The 15,989-nt window shown below is 55.6% G+C and overlaps 1 protein-coding gene across 1 annotated transcript; it reads left to right on the top strand.

Moving 5' to 3' along the window:
* The first annotated feature begins 2,018 nt into the window (after positions 1 to 2,018).
* SEMA4G (semaphorin 4G) lies at positions 2,019 to 14,922 on the top strand. The gene is made up of 15 exons (XM_039249273.1): positions 2,019 to 2,079; positions 5,270 to 5,749; positions 5,849 to 5,997; positions 6,279 to 6,341; positions 9,641 to 9,739; positions 9,862 to 9,955; positions 10,107 to 10,220; positions 10,405 to 10,574; positions 10,650 to 10,819; positions 11,110 to 11,254; positions 11,388 to 11,610; positions 12,004 to 12,119; positions 12,243 to 12,406; positions 12,562 to 12,623; positions 14,001 to 14,922. The coding sequence occupies exons 2-15, from the start codon at positions 5,626 to 5,628 to the stop codon at positions 14,828 to 14,830; spliced, it is 2,523 nt and encodes an 840-aa protein (XP_039105204.1). The 5' UTR covers positions 2,019 to 2,079; positions 5,270 to 5,625; the 3' UTR covers positions 14,831 to 14,922.
* The last annotated feature ends 1,067 nt before the right edge of the window (positions 14,923 to 15,989 follow it).

The following is a 15,989-nucleotide window of genomic DNA, read 5'->3' as shown; positions in this document are numbered from 1 at the left end:
CACTGGGCCCCTGCAGTTTCATTTCTCTCCTGCCTGGGACTGGGGCTAGCAAGCAGCCTTCCTGCCCTCCCTCCACTGTCACCCGCAGGCCACTTGCCCACAGGACTGCAGATTTATTTTTCTTAGCCATGTCTTTCCTGGACTTCCCAGCTTGGACTTCCTTAATCTACCAGGATTTTCTTCTGTGGTCTTTCCAGAGCTATTTGCTGACTTTTCCGTTCTATTTCCCACTAGGAACCCTCCTGTCTCATCATATCAAACTCACTTTTCTCTTTCACACCCCTTCCCTTCTGCCTACTACCCCAGTATACATCCGTGCACATTTCTGCCTTTGGTAATTCCTCTTCAGGTTTACCCTGTATCTCTCTTCTCATGTTTTTCCAGTACAGATTCTCCTCTCTGTAAACACAAGAATGAATTTCAAGGCCAGTTACTTAACCTCTTAGAACCTGTTTTCGTACCTATAAGATGGGGCTATTAATCCTTCAGGACAGAATGAGGGTATAGTGTTTTTAAATGAAGCCTGATAGTCTTTGTAAGTGTGTGTGTACACTTGAACATATGCGTTTCTCCCAGCCGCCTCCTTCTCCACATACACACACGTCCTATTTAGAGTGCTGGGGGAGGCGGAAGAGTAGCGTGGGCCCTGCTGTCTAGCGATCTGGAGTCACACACAGCAGCCCCAACTACGAGACTGTATGTGATGAAGTGCCAAACTAGCTTTGGGGAGTTGAGGAAAGAGGGAGGACATGTCTTTCCCAGAGTCCCTTCAGTTAAATAATGACAGAGCCACTTGAATCTTGTTCGCCTTCTCTCAAGCCAGGGTTCATCTGACTGTTTCCTGACACCCTGCCTCTCCAGAGCTCAGATTCCCAGGCACGTGCAAGAGTCAGTTACCCATGTCCCTGTGGGCATCATCATTGTAGTCCTGCTTTGGGGCCCATTTCAGTACTGGCATGGATGAGGGAGGGAGGAGCAGGCTGAGCCATGGCTGGAGCTCCAGCTTGATTCAAACCCTAGAGGGATCTTAAACAAGCCCTGAGGCAGAGGCGTGGCCTGAGTTGCAGGGAAACTGCAGCACCAAATGTTGCCTGGGAGGACCATCCTGGTTGAGTTAGAGGAGTTGGGGAGTTGATTATGAGGGGGGCTTCCTAGATCACTGCTGGGTGAGGTGGATTGAGCCTAGGAGGGCCAGGATATCTGATTGCCTATGAGGAGAGTTCATTGGAAGATCTGGATTAAGAATGATATTCAACATGAGCTGGCAGGGAAGGAAGGCAGTTATCCGAGTGACCTGGTGCCTGAGGCGGTGAACCCCGTTACCAAAAGGTTTAGTTGAGTGGACAGGTACAAACGATTGTGGCTTATTCAGAAAAACAGCATTTTCTGTGTGAATTTCTTGTCAACCTGTTACTTCATCCTTCCAAGCCCGACTCCTTTCACCCACTCACACGTCAAGCTGAAGCACCAGGCAGCTGGAGGCCGTGGAGCTGGGAATCCAGACCCGTTTTCTGTGTTCAGAGCTGCCCCAAGGCTTGGCCTCCACCTATCCTGGCTCTCAGCAAGCACCCTGGGCAGAGAAAGCCCAAGAGGGTAGCAGGAGCGCAAGAAGCGAGGTCCATATTAGAAGACAGGTCAGAGGGCCCTTGGAAAGTTAAGCCCCCAGAGTACATGTCTGCAAGTCCTCCGTAGTAGGCAAGTCGCAAGGTTCCTGGGGTTAGAGGGGAGGGAAAGTGGGCTGGAAGCCCATCGAGGGCGCAGTGGTGGTGAGGCCACCACCAGGGAGCGATGCTGGAGCTGCGGCCCTTGAGGGCGGAGGACGCCAGATGTCCGTCCGGAGGCCCTGTGAGCCTTGGCCTCAAACCTCTATTGTGTAGGGTGGGGGGCGCTAAAGGAGAGAGAGGCGCCCTTCCCAGCACCCCACCCTGTCGGCCCCGCCTCCCTGGCCCCGCCCCACCCCCTGCTCCGCCTCCACCCCCCGCCCCGCCTCTGGCCGCGGCCCCTTCCTCCCGCAGCTGGTGCTGTGGGGCCGCGGAGCTGCGCGTCGCTGTCTCTATGGCCAGGGATCCAAGCGCAAAGGTGAGAGAGGCAGGCAGTGCGGGCGGCGGCAGGGCCTGGGCCGGGGGGCGGAGGCCAGGCCAGGCCTTCCCCACATCCACTGCACCCTCCAAGCTGGGCCAGGCCTTTCTCACCGTCAAGTCCCCGGGTCCTGCATAAAGGCTCTGGAGGGGCGCGGGCCAGGCCTCGGGCCGTGCTGGGCGCAGACCCGCCACCGCGGAGTCGGGGACCGGCGCGGGGCGGGGATCCGCGTGGTGAACAGTGTTCCCCGGGATCTGGGTCACGTCTCCTGGCGTCCGCCGGGATCGAAGGAGAGCTTGTCCTCGAGCTGCAGCAGTAGAGACTGAGGTTAGATCTGAGGAGAGGGAAGACCCTCGCACTGTCCAGAATGGTGGAAGGAGAGGGTAGCGGGGGAAGGGCTCTGAGGCAGGAAGAGACGGCCATCCTACTGGGCAGAGGGGAATGCCGCCTACACTAAGCAGGTGGACGTCTGGGATGAAGGTCGAGAGCCTGCTGATCAAACATCGATCCTGTTTTGGGGGGAGGGGGTGTCTCTCTTCCTCAGTTTCTTCAGCCCTGGGACCTAATACTCGGAAGGTGATCAGAGTTCAGGGGGCTGGCCCTGGGGAGGAACCCAAACTATGGAACTGGGGGTGGAGTGTGGGGTGTGGACTGGAGACCTTGAAGCCTTGTGGCTACTGGGGGAGGGAGGGCAGCGGCTCCGCCCCCCCCCCGTTTAGCCCCGCCCTCCCTCCCAACAGGTTAAATGGAGGCTGGGAGCCCCTGCCCACCTCCCATATCTAGAAGGGCAGCATACAAGGGAGTGGAGCAATGAGTGCTAAGTTCCATTCCATCTTTCCTTTGCTGAAGCTAGGGCCCTCCTCCGGTCTGGGTTAAGTACCCCTTCCCTCCTTTGCGGAGAGGCCCAATGCATTTGAACATCTGAGGTCAGATGCCTCCCTACATCACCACACGCACACGCACACACGAGCACACACATTTGGAATCTGGCCTTAAAATTGGGACTTTCGGGGGGCGCCTGGGTGGCTTAGTCGGTTAAGCGTCCGACTTTCGCTTAGGTCATGATCTCGCGGTTCGTGGGTTCGGGCCCCGCGTCGGGCTCTGTGCTGACTGCCGGCTCAGAGCCTGGAGCCTGTTTCAGAGTCTGTGTCTCCCTCTCTCTCTGACCCACCCTTGTTCACGCTGTCTCTCTCTCTCTCTCCCTCCTAGAAAAAAAAAAAATTAAAAAAAAAATTGGGACTTTCGGGAAGGGAGGTAGTGCTGCTCTGCACCTCAGTGGACACTAGCAGCCTCCAAGCCTGCAGTGAAAACTGGACCCCTGTTTCCCTGTTTGAACATATGCTTGTCTCTGCATGCATATAATTTGTGTGTTGGAGCACTGTGTGAACATACATGTACTTGACCCTTCTGTTAAGATGAACATGCCTCAACTATGGTATCAGTGGGGGTTTGTGTGCATGTCCCTACACAAATGTGTGTGTGTGCATGACCTTTCTGTGAGTAGGCGTACAATCCTTCCTATGCACATGTGTGGATTTATAACCCTCCTTGTTAACTTCTGAGGCTGTGTGATCAGCCGAATGAATGGATGTGAATATGTGAATAGAGCCTTATTCATCACTGTGTATGGACACATCTGGCAGGCCCTTTATATGAACATATGTGTGCACAAACCTCCCTGTGAATGTACGCGTGCATGACTTTCCTATGAGTACATTTGTCCACAGCCCTTCTGTGAATGTGTGTGTACATACACCTATCGCATGCACGTCGCCCCACTCTGGTCCTGTGTGACTTCGGCTGTGAACCACACTCCAAGTGGTTTCTCGAACCTGGAGTGTGTTCCTCCTGCCCAATCCTAGAGACTGATACCTCATAGCCATAGGGCTCCCTCTGCCCTCCCCCTCCCCAACTTCTGCACTAAGCAAATAGGAGGCCCCAAAGGTAAACAGGTGTGCCTCCACAGTGAGGGGTGGGGCATGGGCAGTTTGCCTGGGGCCTCATACTGCCCAGCCCCCAAACGAGCTGATGCCCTTTCTGTGGTCCAAACACCCTCTTTACACTCCTACTACCTTTTCCTCCTCTGGGCTCTGACCGCTACAGTGCTGACCTTTACCTCCTGAATAAATGCTCCAAATTCCTGTTTTCCCTCTGGCTAGCTCCTGGTCCTTCCCCTCTCTTCAAGGCCACATAGTTAATATTTGACCTGGAAAAGAGGGGAGAGGCCAGTGGCCTTTGTGGCCCTGTCTGTGGGTGTCTGATGAGATTGGGTGGGTCGGGCTTCCTCCACACCCACCCCAGTCCAGGAAGCCTTCAAGAGCCACCTCAGAGATCAGGCCTATTACAGGGGTCAGAGGAGATCTGCCACCTACTTCCACCCCATCTGCACGTGGCTTGGGAGAGGGTCCAGGTGCGGGAACAGTCACCAGGATAAGCCAGGTGAGGTGGCCAAGAGCTCAGGGATCCCCGTCACTCACCTTTTCCATGTTGCTTTTGTCTCAACTGGCCACGTACACTAGAGCATCCTGCACAGACATTACACCTGTGCAGTGCAGCCAGGGGGCCCAGATACCAACCCCCCCATGTCTATGAGCGCCTGTTTGCAGGTAGGGACATGTGCAGATGCCAAGCCAGAGGGTGCAGTACAGACTCGCATGGGCAGAATAGAGATGTGCACCCCCTCGGAGAGGAATGCTGAGGAGGAGAAGTGTCTAATTAAAGAGAAATTCCAGAGGGAGCTCTCAGGCCAGGGAAAAGAAAAAACAAAGGGAAAACAGGACAAAATCAACAAAGGCCCATTACATGTCTCTGCCCAAGCCTTCTTGCATAAGGCACCCCCGCAGGCAGCAGGGGCAGCTGCTGCCCCAAGTTTGGTCCCATTGTTGGGAGGAGAGGACATTCTCCCTGAAGACGGAGCTCCACCCGAGACGGAGGCCTAGCTTAGCTTCTGACATGATCAGAGGAGGGCCGTTACTTTGGGTTCAGACTCAGAGGAGTCTAGGGTCTGTAAGGAGGGCAAGTTCTACCCAACTTGCATCAGAGCAGAGAAGTGGACAGAGTGACAGCCAATCCTGATGTGGGAGTTCCCTGGGCCCCTCCCACCAGTGCCCCCTGAAGTCTGGGGGCAATGCCACCTACCTTCCACCCACACACAGATAAAAGAGTGTTTTTACCCTGTTTTTTTCTTTAGAGAACGGACCTCAGAGAACCAGAACTAGTCCTGCTGTTGGGGCAGGGTGACCCCATCAGTGACCTACAACCTCCCTATGACCCCACAACTCCTTCTCACCATGCAGTTTGTATTTGATGCAGAAAAGCAGTGTGTGATCCATCCCTCCCTCTGACCTCTAACCTGGGATTCCATGGCCACACAACCCTGTGATTCCATGTCGCCTCGATTCCAGGACCCTCCCTGGCCCCATGACCCCTGACCTTCCAAGTGACCTCCCTGGACCTTGACCCCTGTGACTATTCTTCCCATCATACCCTGCGACTCTGGCCCTGGCTCCCCTTGGGGGTCTTACCGGTCTGGGCCTCCCCAGGAAAATGTGGGGGAGGCTCTGGCCCCTCTTCCTGAGCTTCCTCACAGCGTCTGCAGTCCCTGGACCCTCGCTGCGGAGACCATCCAGAGAACTAGATGCCACCCCACGGATGACCATCCCCTACGAAGGTTAGATGCCCCCTCCCCAACTTTGAAAGGCAGCAGGAGCCAGGTCTGGGAGTGGGGAGGACACCCCAGGGCTGGGCTCACTCCTCCCGCTCTCCCCAGAGCTCTCCAAGACCCGGCACTTCAAGGGCCAAGCCCAGAACTACTCAACACTGCTGCTGGAGGAGTCTTCGGCAAGATTGCTGGTTGGAGCCCGAGGTGCCCTGTTCTCTCTCAATGCCCGTGACATAGGAGATGGGGCTCACAAAGAGGTTAGCCCCTGGAACCCAGGACCCTTGGAGGGTCTCCAGTTTTATCCACCTCCCTGGGACCTCAATTTCCCAGAAGCCTCACCAGCCTGCTATAGCCCCCTGGTCAGATAGCACGGCCCTTCTCAACCCAGGGCTCCCTTACCATGCACTGCTCCTCCTGAAACTCACCCGTACCAGTTTCCCCTGTTCCCTGCAGTCCTATCACCTGGTCCCACAGACAGTGGTGAAAGGGAAGGGTCCTGGGGTCAACACATCAACCCATTCTCTTTCCCTGTCTCCAGATCCACTGGGAGGCCTCCCCAGAGATGCAAAGCAAATGTCATCAAAAAGGGAAAAACAACCAGGTATGTGGTCTGTCCTGTCCCCAGCTCCTTTCCTTCTCTTCAGTTAGGGATGCCAGGGTTGGTGGGGACGCAGGTGGAGAGGTGTGCGTCAGCCAGTCAGTTGCAGCAACCGCAGCAAACACGTGAGTGCAGCCAGAGTGGCGGGCCCTAGGTGCAGCACTTCTCAACCAAACATCTCGTCACCTACCAGCGTGGCCTATAGTGGCATCTTAATCTCTTCCCGGCTCCTGCGTGATAATCATGAGAGCGCTAGGTAATCTCTAGTAAATGTTGACTTAGCCGTTATCTCTCTTAATTCTAAAATAACCCTGTGAAATAGAATTATCCTCCATTTTGCAGATGAGAAAAATGAGGTTTCGTCAAAGAATAGCTCAAATATTCTATAGAGGCCTCTTAGTGAATTGCCAGTTCTTTCACACTAAAGAACAGGGTGTCCGCAGGGGTCCCATGCCTGGCTATGTAACAGATCCATCTGGAGAGCTTTTTAAAAATACACAGTCCCAGGGGCGCCTGGCTGGCTCAGTCAGTGGAGCATGCAACTCTTGATCTCGAGGTCGTGAGCTCAAGCCCCACATTGGGCCTAGAGCCATGCCCCAAAAGAAAGAAAGAAACTATATTCCCTGGCCCAGAGATTCTGATTCAGTGGGTCTGGGGCGGGGTCGCGATAGCTGTGTTTGACGAGGCACCGCTAGGAGATTTCATCAAAGGTGCTGCTGGTGCAGCATGGGTAGAAAGTGGGGCTGGGGAGGCAAGTGGAACCCAGGTTGCAGAGCACTGCAAAACCCAGCTGGAGATATGGGTGTTATTCTGTGACAGTGGGCACCCTCACCGTTTGTTACTCAGAGACTCTCAGACTGTAGTGTGCCCATGAATCACCCGGGTGTGTTATAAATGCAGATGTTAACTCAGTAAATCTGGGAAGGTCCACGATTCCGCCATTTTGTAACAAGCTTCCAGAGGAAGCTGATACTGGTGATCCCCAGGCCACACTTTGGATAGCAAAGCTTTGGGAGAACACTTCCCAAAGCATGTTCTGAGAAACATTAATTTTCAAAAGAGGAGTTTCATGGTCAGGAGTTTGGGAAATGCTGTGTGCTCAATCCCACAGTGCACAGCAGCATCTTTAAGGCTCTGAGAAGATCCCGGAAAGGCAAGTTCTAGCCATGATTGCCAACATATTTGACCACAGAATTCCTCCCTCCCCCCCCCCATTTATTTTATTTATTTATTTAAGTTTATTTTAAGAGAGAGTGTGTGTGTGCATGAATGGGCGGGAGGAGCGGAGGGGGAGGGAGAGAGACAATTCCAAGCAGGCTCCTCGTGGTGCTTGATCCCTCAAACCGTGAGATCATGACCTGAGCCAAAATCAAGAGTCAGACACTTAACTTACTGAGCCACCCAAGGTGCTCTCCTTCCCCTCCCAATGTCTTTTTTAATGTAAACATCTTGGGGAAACACGACTAGTGTAATACTAATCCAGCCCAGGCACTAGATGGATTAAAATAGAGTGAGTCTATGGGACGCATGGGTGGCTCAGTTGGTTAAGCATCTGACTTGGCTCAGGTCGTGATCTCATGGTTCGTGAGTTTGAGCCCCGTGAGGAGCCTGCTTGGGATTATCTCTCTCCCTCTCTCTCTGCCTCTCCCCTGCCCCCACCCCTCTCTCTCAAAATAAATAAAAATAAACTTAAAAAAAAACTTTTCTAAAAAATATCATAAAATAGTGAGTCTTGAGGCAGGAAAGGCAGCGAAGGTTGGGGGCCTCGTGGGGGTCAGAGGAGGAAGGCCTGAGCAGTCTAGTGGAGAGGAGGGACCTGGAGAGGGAATGGGATGAGACAAAGAGGCCTGCATGGATTCAGACCCTGGGTGGCTGGCCGGAGGAGGAATCATTAACAAGGCAAAGACGTAAGAGGGCCTTAGCTTGAGGCATCTAATGGGCAGAGAAGAGCAGCGTGGCTGGAGCCGGTGAGGCAGGGGAGGAAGGCGCAGAGCCCTACCATGCAGGGCCAGAAGGGGTGGCACCCTACGTTCAGGACTCTAGTGGGCCACTGAAGGTTTTTTATTAATTTTTTTTTAAGGTTTTTTTTTTTTTAATTTTTTTATTTCTAGAGAGAGAGAGTGAGCAGGGGAGGGTCAGAGAGAGAGGGAGTCACAGACTGAAACAGGCTCCGGCTCTGAGCTGGCAGTCAGCACAGAGCCCGACGCGGGGCTCGAACCCACGAACCGTGAGATCATGACCTAAGCGAAAGTCGGACGCTTAACCGACTAAGCCACCCAGGCGCCCCCACTGAAGGTTTTTTAAATCCAGCAATGACATGATTTGGTTTACATGTTTAAAATATGCCTCAGAAAGTGGATTGCCAGAGGGTGCTAATCAGTAGAATATCTCTGGAAGGGAAACTCCAGACAATGGAAAGAGCAGTCCCCTTTGAAGGCAACAGGGATAAAAGGAGACACTCTGTTTACAGCATACCCGTCTGTATCTTTTGAATTTTACATTGTGTACATGTATTTCTCACTCACTGAATAAGTACGTAGCTTTTATGGAGTGGTGGGGGCTCGGGAGAACTGTCAGGCAGTCTCTACAGCCGTCCCAGGAAGAGGCGACAGTGGTGACATGCACTAGGGTGGTGGAGGTGGAGGGCAAGTGGGCCACGTCAGGAGACGTTACCACAAAGAATCTGGGAGGACTGAACGTGGGGATGAGGGAGTGGGAAGCAGCAAGGATGAGTCCCGGCATCTGGACTGAGGAAGAGGATGGATGGATGAAGTGAGGTGGGAAAGACTGGATGAACAGGTTTAGGAGGGAGGGTGCGGGTTAGGGAGGAGGGATTGAGCTTGGTTTGTGACCAGATGAGTTGGATGTGTCCGTGAGCTACCTGGTGGGGCGAGGGCCAGAGCCTGGGGGGTACATTTGGTAGTGTCACCCCGCAGGGGGTGTGGGAGCTCCAGGACCAGGGGACACTGCTGAGAAGGAGACGTGAGAAGTATCTCAGGGTGGTGGGCGCCCTGGGTGCCCCTGAACCAGGGGTGCAGAGGACTGCAGGAAATGCAGGAGAAGCTGGCAAACGTGTCAGGTCACCCTGACAGTGAGATAGAAGAGAGAAGGGTCATGGCAGTGGGAAGCCAAAGGACAACGGGTTCCAGGGAGTGGTCTGTGTTCTGGGCAGTGAGCAGGCCCACTGGGATCTCAGAACTGTGTCCCGTGGGTGGGGGCAAGAGCCGGACTACAAAGCTGAATTAATGGAAAAGGCCCCTGAGCAGGCTGGGGGCTCACAGCCCTCCCCCACCTATCCTTAGACGGAGTGCTTCAACCATGTGCGATTCCTTCAGCGACTCAATGCCACCCACTTCTACGCTTGCGGGACTCACGCCTTCCAGCCTCTCTGTGCAGCCATTGTGAGTACGCCTGCCCCAGCCCAGCCCTGATTGCTGGTGCCTGGTGCTGGACTGGTCTGAGCTTGGGCCATAACCCCTGCCTGTCCTCGAGACCACTGACTTCTGGCCTCCTATTCCCCCAGGATGCTGAGGCCTTCACCTTGCCACCAAGCTTTGAGGAGGGGAAGGAGAAGTGTCCTTACGACCCAGCCCGTGGCTTCACGGGCCTCATCATCGGTGAGCGTGCTCTCCTCCCCACCCTGGCCCCTCATGCATCAGCATACCGTTTGGGGGACATGGATCTCGTTGCTAGGACTTGCCACTGATATGTGTTATGTGCCTTGTTGTATGTGACGTGTCTGTCACACGTGGCATGCGTGTGCTCCAGATGGAGGCCTCTACACAGCCACACGGTATGAATTCCGGAGCATCCCCGACATCCGCCGAAGCCGCCACCCGCACTCCTTGAGGACTGAGGAGGCACCGATGCACTGGCTCAATGGTTAGGAGGATGAGGCACAGGATAATGGGGGGCTGGGGACTATCCATCTTTACTCCCTTGGGCAGTTGACAGCCCATCCCCAAATTCCCAGGTGAGCCTGTCTATTCCTGTGTGTGGTTGAGTAAGGGGTAGCAGAGGGATCCCCATCCTGTCTCAGGGGCCACTTGAACTGCCCACCCCACAGATGCTGAGTTTGTGTTCTCCGTCCTGGTACGGGAGAGCGAGGCCAGTGCTGTGGGTGATGATGACAAGGTTTACTACTTCTTCACGGAGCGGGCCACAGACGAGGGCCCCAACAGCTTCACTCAGAGCCGCAACAGCCACCGTGTGGCCCGTGTGGCCCGTGTGTGCAAGGTGAGGAGGAGCAAGTGTGGGGCAAGAGTGTGCAGGCTGACCCTCTGACGTTGACCCTGTGCCCTCCCTCACCAGGGAGACCTAGGAGGAAAAAAGATCTTGCAGAAGAAGTGGACCTCCTTCTTAAAGGCGCGTCTAGTCTGCCACATTCCACAGTATGAGACGCTACGTGGGGTCTGCAGCCTGGACACGGACACCTCAGCCCGCACACACTTCTATGCGGCCTTCACGCTGACCACACAGTGGTCAGTGCAGGGACAGTGGGGACACAGGGAACTGGGGACAGCAGGAAGGCTGGCGCAGAGGTCAATGAGAGAAACAGGATCCCTTGTGGGGAGGCTGGCCTCCAAGAGAATTTCAGGCACAGCCAGCCAGCCTGGAGCCGGAGGCCACAGTAGCCTCCTGACCCTTAGGAGAGGCCCTGAGGCCTAGAGCTGGAGTTGGCTAGGCTAACAGGGGCTCCAGGCTGGGGCAGGTGGCAGGGGGCAGGCTCCACCCAGTGTGGCTCAGGCCCCTCCCCTATGTCCCTTCCTAGGAAGACCCTAGAGGCCTCAGCCATCTGCCGCTACGACCTGGCCGAGGTGCAGGCTGTCTTCGCAGGTCCCTACATGGAATACCAGGATGGTGCCCGGCGCTGGGGCCGCTATGAGGGTGGGGTGCCGGAGCCCCGGCCTGGCTCAGTGAGTGCCCCGGCCTGGGGTCAGTGCTGAGTAGTCAGAACCGCTGGGAGGGGCGGGAGGGCCTAGCCTTGGGGGGTGGAGGGCAGGCAGGCAGTAGATTCCTGAGGTTCACCGCCTCTGCCCTCCATCCCAGTGCATCACAGACTCGTTGCGCACTCGCGGCTACAACTCATCCCAGGATTTGCCGTCGCTGGTCTTGGACTTTGTGAAGTTGCACCCCCTGATGGCTCGGCCCGTGGTACCCACACGCGGACGGCCCCTGCTGCTCAAGCGCAGCGTGCGCTACACCCATCTCACAGGGACACCCGTCCTCACGCCTGCTGGACCCACCTATGACCTGCTTTTTCTGGGCACAGGTACTTTCAACCCCTGACCTGAGTCCTTGACCCTTGTTGACCGCTCATCTGGGAGGACTTTTGATCACAAAACCTTGGTGACCAATGATGTTGATTCTTCAAGGAGCACTCACTACTGACCCCCTATGGCCACTGGCTCTTGGTAACTGCAGATTCCTGCCACCAGCCACAATGATACTGGTCCCTGATCACTAATGCTTCTGGTCCCAATAATTCCTGCTATGACAAGCCCAGAGTTCCAGCCAGAGAACTGTTCCCAGTCCTGAGGAACTGTTACTGGCTGAATCCTTGTCCCTGACCTGATGACTCCCAAGCTACTCCCATTAGACTACTGCAGGGGGCTGAAAACAGATTCCATTGTTGGGTTCTGACCCTCTGCCCTTTCCATACCAGCTGATGGCTGGATCCACAAGGCCGTGGTGCTGGGTTCCGGGATGCACATTATTGAAGAGACGCAAGTGTTCAAGGAGCCCCAGTCTGTGGAAAATCTGGTCATCTCGACAATGCAGGTAAGCCTCTGACCCACGACTTGCCAGAGAACAGGGAGGGAGTAGGTGGCTGGGCAGTGGCTACGTGCGTCTGCAGGCGGGAGTCGGGGATGTTGCCAACTAGCTTTCCTCTCTGGCTCCCAGCATAGCCTCTACGTGGGGGGCCCTAGCGGTGTCATGCAGCTACCACTGTCCAGCTGCTCCCGCTACCGCTCCTGCTATGACTGCATCCTGGCCCGGGACCCCTACTGTGGCTGGGACCCCAGCACCCATGCCTGCACCATAATCAACAGGTCCCAGGGTAGCAGGTAAGAGGCAGTAAGGGTGTGAGGGTCCCATGTGAACAGGGGACCGGAGCCTGAGGGGAGGATGAAGGCCTGGTAGTGGGAGGGGGATGGGTTGCTTGTTGGTAACAGCACCACTGACTTCCACTAAAGCTCAATTCCCCTGTTCACGAGTTCAGGACAGCACTGATACAGGACATAGAGAGAGGAAACCGAGGCTGTGAAGGCAACAGGGACACAGGTAAGTGACATGCATGGACATGTGTAGGCCTGGCCGCACAGCCTGTCCTCTTTACATACACTGTCATTTGCCTGTGCACGTACATATCTGCGTGGTTGCATCTGTGTGCGCTCAGCGAGGATGTCCCAGCACGGTGTGGCACAGAGTAAGTGCTCCACAAATATTTGTTGTCCAAAAGAATTATAAATGAGGAGAAAGGCTCAAGGCAAAAAGTTTTTTGTCACGCCTGGAGCTTATAGCCAAGTGTGTGTTGGGGGGGGGGGGGTGGCAATTAAATGATCTCACAAGTCATTATTTCCATTAGTTTTTGCTACAAAAGGAATACTTACATCTATGACAAGGATTTGAAGGATAATGAATACTCCCCTGAGGAAGATCAGATGACCGAGCTGATGCCTAACAGAAGAGCAGAACAGTCATAGCTAACATGTGCTGAGTACTTCCCCTGTGCCAGGCGCTGACTGGACACACACACACGATCTCTTGCGCTCACAGCATTCCTAGGAGAGAGGTGCCACGATCCCCCTCCCCATGAGGGGCAATCTTTTGAGGTTCAGGGAGAAGAAGTAAACTGTCCAAAGTTAATAAGCTATTAGGTAGTAAAGTCAGAATTCAAACCTGACCCCAAGCAGTCTGACTGGAGCTTGTGCTTTTCATCACTTCTGTGCTCTTTCCTCCCGGTCAACCGGTGGAGGGCAAGGAGAGGGGGGTGACATCCAAGCGGAGGGGATAGCAGGCAGGTGAGCTTGGTGGGTTTGAGAAAAGGCTGGAGACGTGGGCGGCGAATACATTGAGGCAGGGGAGTGACCCGATCAGTGTGGTGGTTTTAAAAGGTTACCCCACTGCTGCGTGGAAAATGAACTAGATGGGGGCCAGAGTGGGCCAGCAGCTGGGGAAGGAGAAAAGTGAACAGGGCTGGGATGGATTCTGGAAGCAGAATCTTGGTGAGAATTAGACACAAAGGTGAAGGGGAGAGAGAGGCAAGGGAGACTCCCAGGTTCCTGACGTGAGCAGCTGAGTGGCTAGTGGTGCCATTCACTGTGACAATTCATGGGCCTTAGTTCCTGTGCCGTGTTCAAGAGACTGCACGCGGAGATGCCCTGCATGTGCAAGATGTCCAAGTGTGTCGGTCAGGAAAGAACTCTGTGCTGGAGCTCGAGATTAAAATCCCTGGCAGATAGCAGGAACTGAAATCACTGAGAAGGGCCCATGCAAACCTTAAACAGGAACATGAGTTGAGAGACCTTAGTCAGTTGTCACCATGATTGCAGACTCTGTGCTTGGTGCCAGGGACAGAACGGTGAGCCATCTGGCCTGCCCTCTCCGATTGCCTCCCTCAGGTAGACAAGCACTGACCACTCCTCTCACCCCCTCCAGGGCCACCACCACCCTTGAAAACCCGCTCTGTGCTCCGAGGTGATGATGTCCTCCTGCCCTGTGACCAGCCATCCAACCTGGCCCGGGCCTTGTGGCTGCTCAATGGGACCATGGGCCTGAACGATGGGCAGCATGGCTACCGCGTGGGCGTGGACGGGCTGCTGGTGACAAACATACAGCCTGAGCACAGTGGCAACTACGGCTGCTATGCTGAGGAGAACGGGCTCCGCACCCTGCTGGCCTCCTACAGCCTCACAGTGCGGCCCGCCACCCCTGCCCCAGCTCCACAAGCCCCTGCCATGCCTGGGGCACAGCTGGCACCTGACGTGAGGCTGCTGTACGTGCTGGCCATTGCCGCACTCGGTGGCCTCTGCCTCATCCTGGCCTCCTCCCTCCTATACGTGGCCTGTCTTCAGGGAGGCAGACGAGGGCGTCGAAGAAAATACTCTCTGGGTCGGGCTGGCCGGGCAGGGGGCTCTGCTGTGCAGCTGCAGACGGTTTCGGGCCAGTGTCCTGGAGACGAAGATGACGGTGATGACGGGGAGGGGCCTGGGGGCCTGGAAGGTGGCTGCCTCCAGATCATCCCTGGGGAGGGAGCCCCAGCCCCGCCGCCTCCACCACCCCCACCGCCACCAGCCGAGCTGACCAACGGGCTGGTGGCGCTGCCCAGCCGGCTGCGCAGGATGAACGGCAACAGCTACGTGCTCCTGAGGCAGAGCAACAACGGGGTGCCGGCGGGGCCCTGCTCATTTGCCGAGGAGCTCAGCCGCATCCTGGAGAAGAGGAAGCACACGCAGCTTGTGGAGCACCTGGATGAGAGCTCGGTCTGAGCCCAGCCTCCTCGGACAAATGCTCTTCCAAGCCAGCCTGTCTGCCCCAGGCTGGGCTGTCGCTTCCCCAACACAGCCACTCTACCTTCACCTCCCCAGCCCCCAACCCCAGGCCCTTCTCCCAACTTTTTGATGTCCCTGTAGGGCTGGCAGAGTCAGGCCCAGCCAAAGCCCCCTCCTCAGTCTCCACAGACCCATCTGTGAGCAGCCCAGGCCAACCGGTGCTCCTCAGAGGTGGGTACTCCCTCAGGCCCCGGAATGCTGTGGCCCCAGCCCCAGCACTCCATGCCCTCACCCCAAGCACTTGGGCGGAGAGGATGCCATCCTCCTGCCCCCTTTGTCTGTTCAAATCCTTCCTCTTTCTCCAGGCAGGGCTCTGCAGGTCCAGACGACCTCAATGTCACCACCCTCTGCATGGCCCTATGTGCTGGATGGTCCCGAAACCAGACAAGACCTCTGCCAGCCACCAGAGCCACCTGAGCCCTGCATACATTCACATGTGCACATGGATGAATGTCTATCAGCTGGGCTGCAGGGCCCCCACCCCATCTCCTGGTACATTCTTGTGTTTCGTCTCTCCTGGACTTTGGGTGCCCTTCCAATCGCCATATCCCATCCAACCTAGGTTTCTCCCCTAGTCCCAGCCCTAGGGGACTGAGGTAAGACTGTGTCATTCCCCTCTTCGTCCTTAATGTGCAGCCCTCTTCGGTCAACCTCCTCACCCCCTTAGTCACTCTCAAGAGTGACAGACAGAGTCCCAGGCATGTCCCTTCACACACACATGCTTACATTTCCACTTGCGTTTCTGAGCCTCCCTTTGCTGCTTCGGACCTCTATCTGTTGGGTTTGGTCCACGGACATTTCAGAGGGAGAGCCCTCTCCCATTCAGCTGTCCTCTCAGACATTTCCCTAGGACGGGTGACCAATACTGCAATGAGCCAGCCTCCCTTTTGGGGACCAAGCATTTGCTACCCCTGGACCAGAGCAGGGGGAGGAGATCTGATGTCTCGCCTGGCACATGACGCCCATTCTTGGAACTATGCAAAGGGCAGAGGCTGGGAGTTTGGATGCTTGGCTGCCATCCCTGTCCTACCTCACCGGGGCACTTTCAGGGTCCAGGGGCCTCTGAAGTCTCCAGGCCCATATGGGACAATCAAAT

This window comes from Hyaena hyaena, unplaced genomic scaffold (genome assembly GCF_003009895.1).
Source record: "Hyaena hyaena isolate Hyena2069 unplaced genomic scaffold, ASM300989v1 scaffold_331, whole genome shotgun sequence".
Taxonomy (NCBI): domain Eukaryota; kingdom Metazoa; phylum Chordata; class Mammalia; order Carnivora; family Hyaenidae; genus Hyaena; species Hyaena hyaena.
The sequence above is the reverse complement of the archived record's forward strand: the minus strand, read 5'-3'. Positions and strand labels throughout refer to the sequence as shown.

What these genes read in the sequence shown, in the direction of transcription:
- SEMA4G (XM_039249273.1), top strand. Translation starts at nt 5,626, where the DNA reads ATGTGGGGGAGGCTCTGGCCCCTCTTCCTGAGCTTCCTCACAGCGTCT. An exon ending in GTGTGGCCCGTGTGTGCAAG is followed by an intron (nt 10,575 to 10,649) that starts GTGAGGAGGAGC and finishes CTCCCTCACCAG; the next exon opens with GGAGACCTAGGAGGAAAAAA. An exon ending in TTCACGCTGACCACACAGTG is followed by an intron (nt 10,820 to 11,109) that starts GTCAGTGCAGGG and finishes GTCCCTTCCTAG; the next exon opens with GAAGACCCTAGAGGCCTCAG.